Here is a 2,824-nt window from a genome sequence, read left to right on the forward strand (position 1 = left end):
TGTCTCAAATATATATAATACACCCAATTTTATGCATTACATATATATACAATGTCACTATCTAATTTGTGACCGTGCATGATTATATGGTTGATACTATAAAGCTCTCCCATAAAATTTGACCCTATTAATTAAACCCTTTGACACACTCTTTGGTATTGCGTGTGGAATACTATGCATGATTCTTTTGTTTTTCCCACAAATGCCTTTTTGGCCAAACGGAGCACAATCCCCAAGGACGTAATATAATTCTACTTTGCTTATTGTCATGTCCTCACATTACATTTTTGCATGCATGATTTGTGTATGTATGTGCATTCATTATTTTACCCTCATTTCATATAGTCCTCAACCTAGTATTACACAAGGTATAGTTAATATGTGTGTTACAAATATGTATTTAATTATTAATAATGAAAATTTTTAAAATGTTTTTTTTTATAAAAAAAATTAATTAATAATTTTCTTCTAATATATGCTACAAACTTACTACATCATCAATGTATTAGTTTTTCAAAATTTCATGTTCATCACTGTAATTTTTTCCTCCCTGTATTTATAAAACACGGAAGGTTAGATTTCAAAATGAGGGAGAGAAATCATGGCTATGAACATGAAATTTTGGGATATTAAACTTTAAACCCTAATCTAAGATTACAATTGATGATGAACACACCCGTAATTTGTATTATGAGTACAAGAAGTTCATGTAAGACTCAATTTTTTCTCTTACTTCTCTTTCCTTTGTAGCTTCCTTATGATAGTCCAGTTGATACTTAAATAAATGGTTGTAATTTCAATAAAAAAATTCCCATATTTCAATAATGAGGCATTTTTGGATCATTCTTTTTCTCTCCCTTTGATACATACATATATATATATGACAACAGTAGTGGTAAAAACTCAGGTGAAGTTAATTTCACGTGACGTTAATACTTGAGAGCCGTTAGATAAAAATTTAGTCAAATCAGTCAAATCATCTAACAGTTCTCAGGTATCAACTTCACGTAAAGTCAACTGTACATGAGTTTTCACCAACAATAGTGATTAAATGACTTATTTTTTATATAATAACGTGCATTCTTTATTCTTTATGTAAAGTTAATATTTGAGAACGGTTAAATAATTTGATAAGTTTGACTAAATTATCATTTAATAATTTTTAATTGTTAATTTTTTACGAAGACAACTACACGTGTGTCTTCACCAATTTACTTATCATTTTATCATGATTTGTGATAATAAAACTATAAACACAGAATGAATATATAAGAAAAAGGAATAAGAAAAATTTTTATTATTATTTTTGAATTTGATGTTGAATTGAAAAAAAATGCAGGAAGGACAGCTTCATAACTCATAGGGCATTCTGTGATGCATTGGCTGAAGAGAGTGCAAGAGTTTCAGCAAACCAGCATCAATTAATCACAACACCTTCAAATCCATTACTCCAATCCCTCTTCCTTTTCCCAACCCAAAACAACTTCATCAATCCATGGGACCCACAATCATCTCAAGAAAACCCTAACCCTAATAATAATAATACACTTCTTCATAACATCAACATTAAGCCTGAAGTTCAAAACTTTCACATCCCAAATTCCGATAATGCCCCTCCATTGTTCCTTCACCAAAACCCCAGCAAGAATAACACCATCATGATGACGTCACCCTTCAGGAACAACCCGCACGTGCGCATGCAACCACAATCCAACAGTGCTAATAATGCTGCTGCTGCTGCCACGTCAGCACATCTCTCAGCCACTGCACTCCTCCAGAAGGCCGCGACGGTGGGCGCGGCCGCCATCACGGGCCCTAATGCCTCACTTGGAGTTGGCCAGCACGTGACTCGTCACGTGACTGAGCTTGGCGACATGACTCAGCTTGACTCGGTTCATTTCATGAACAACATGGGAGTGGGAGGGTTTAACAACAACACAAGGAGCCTCAAGAGTAGTGATGATCTTACAAGAGACTTTCTAGGGTTAACCGGAGATAACAACGGCGGAAGAGGCGGCAGCTGTGACGGAGGAAATGCTGGCGCAGTTGACGTTAGCATGAACGTGAAGGACATGCTAACGTACACCGGAAACATAGATTACCAACAACAACACCACCATCATCTTCGACACCCGTTGTTTAAGTCACCACAACAAGGTTTTGGATTTCTTGGAACAACAACTGCCCCAGAATCATGGGGCAATTGTTGATCATGATGCAATTATATTCGAAAAATTAACGCGTAGATACAAATCTAACATCTCGTATTCTTCGTTATTATGCGTGTAAATACGAGGTGTTAGAGTTGTATTTGCGCGAACCCATTTCACAATGCAAGAGTGCAAAACTATAGGGGTAAAATCGGAAACTGAATATGAATTGTCACTTATATCCTTGTCATGATGAACGTGTATTTCCTTTCTCTTTGAACCAGCTAGCTAGTTACAATGGTTTTAAATTGTTTCGATTTTTCGTTAATGAATGAACTATATGCATGAGTGTGAATTTATTTAGTTTTTATTTTCCTCGGTCTTTGCTTCTTTTTAAGCCTTTTTATTATTGTTTCTTTCCTAAAGGTGCAATCTTTTATTGTACTTAATTATAATGCTTAGTTAGTTGTTATCAACTTTCAATACAAATTTATATTATAATATGAAATTAATATATAATGGACCTAAATGAGTAGCTTTGCTATGTCTATTGATATTATATTAGAGGTTAATTACCATATGTTCTTTTTCATTAAAGAATTGTATTGATATTTATTCATTATTTATTGTATAAGTAGATTGAAATAGTTAATCATATAAGTAATTGAAAAAGA

At 33.7% G+C, this 2,824-nt stretch overlaps 1 protein-coding gene across 1 annotated transcript in view; it reads left to right on the plus strand.

Moving 5' to 3' along the window:
• The window catches only part of LOC107473489 (protein indeterminate-domain 12), a 5,178-nt gene extending 2,653 nt beyond the window's left edge, over positions 1–2,525 (plus strand). The window contains exon 3 of the mRNA XM_016093064.3: positions 1,340–2,525. Coding sequence (XP_015948550.1) covers positions 1,340–2,210 — 871 coding nt within the window. The 3' untranslated portion in view covers positions 2,211–2,525. The remainder of the gene's footprint in view (positions 1–1,339) is intronic.
• The last annotated feature ends 299 nt before the right edge of the window (positions 2,526–2,824 follow it).

The sequence above is a fragment of the Arachis duranensis genome, chromosome 2, assembly GCF_000817695.3.
Source record: "Arachis duranensis cultivar V14167 chromosome 2, aradu.V14167.gnm2.J7QH, whole genome shotgun sequence".
NCBI lineage: Eukaryota > Viridiplantae > Streptophyta > Magnoliopsida > Fabales > Fabaceae > Arachis > Arachis duranensis.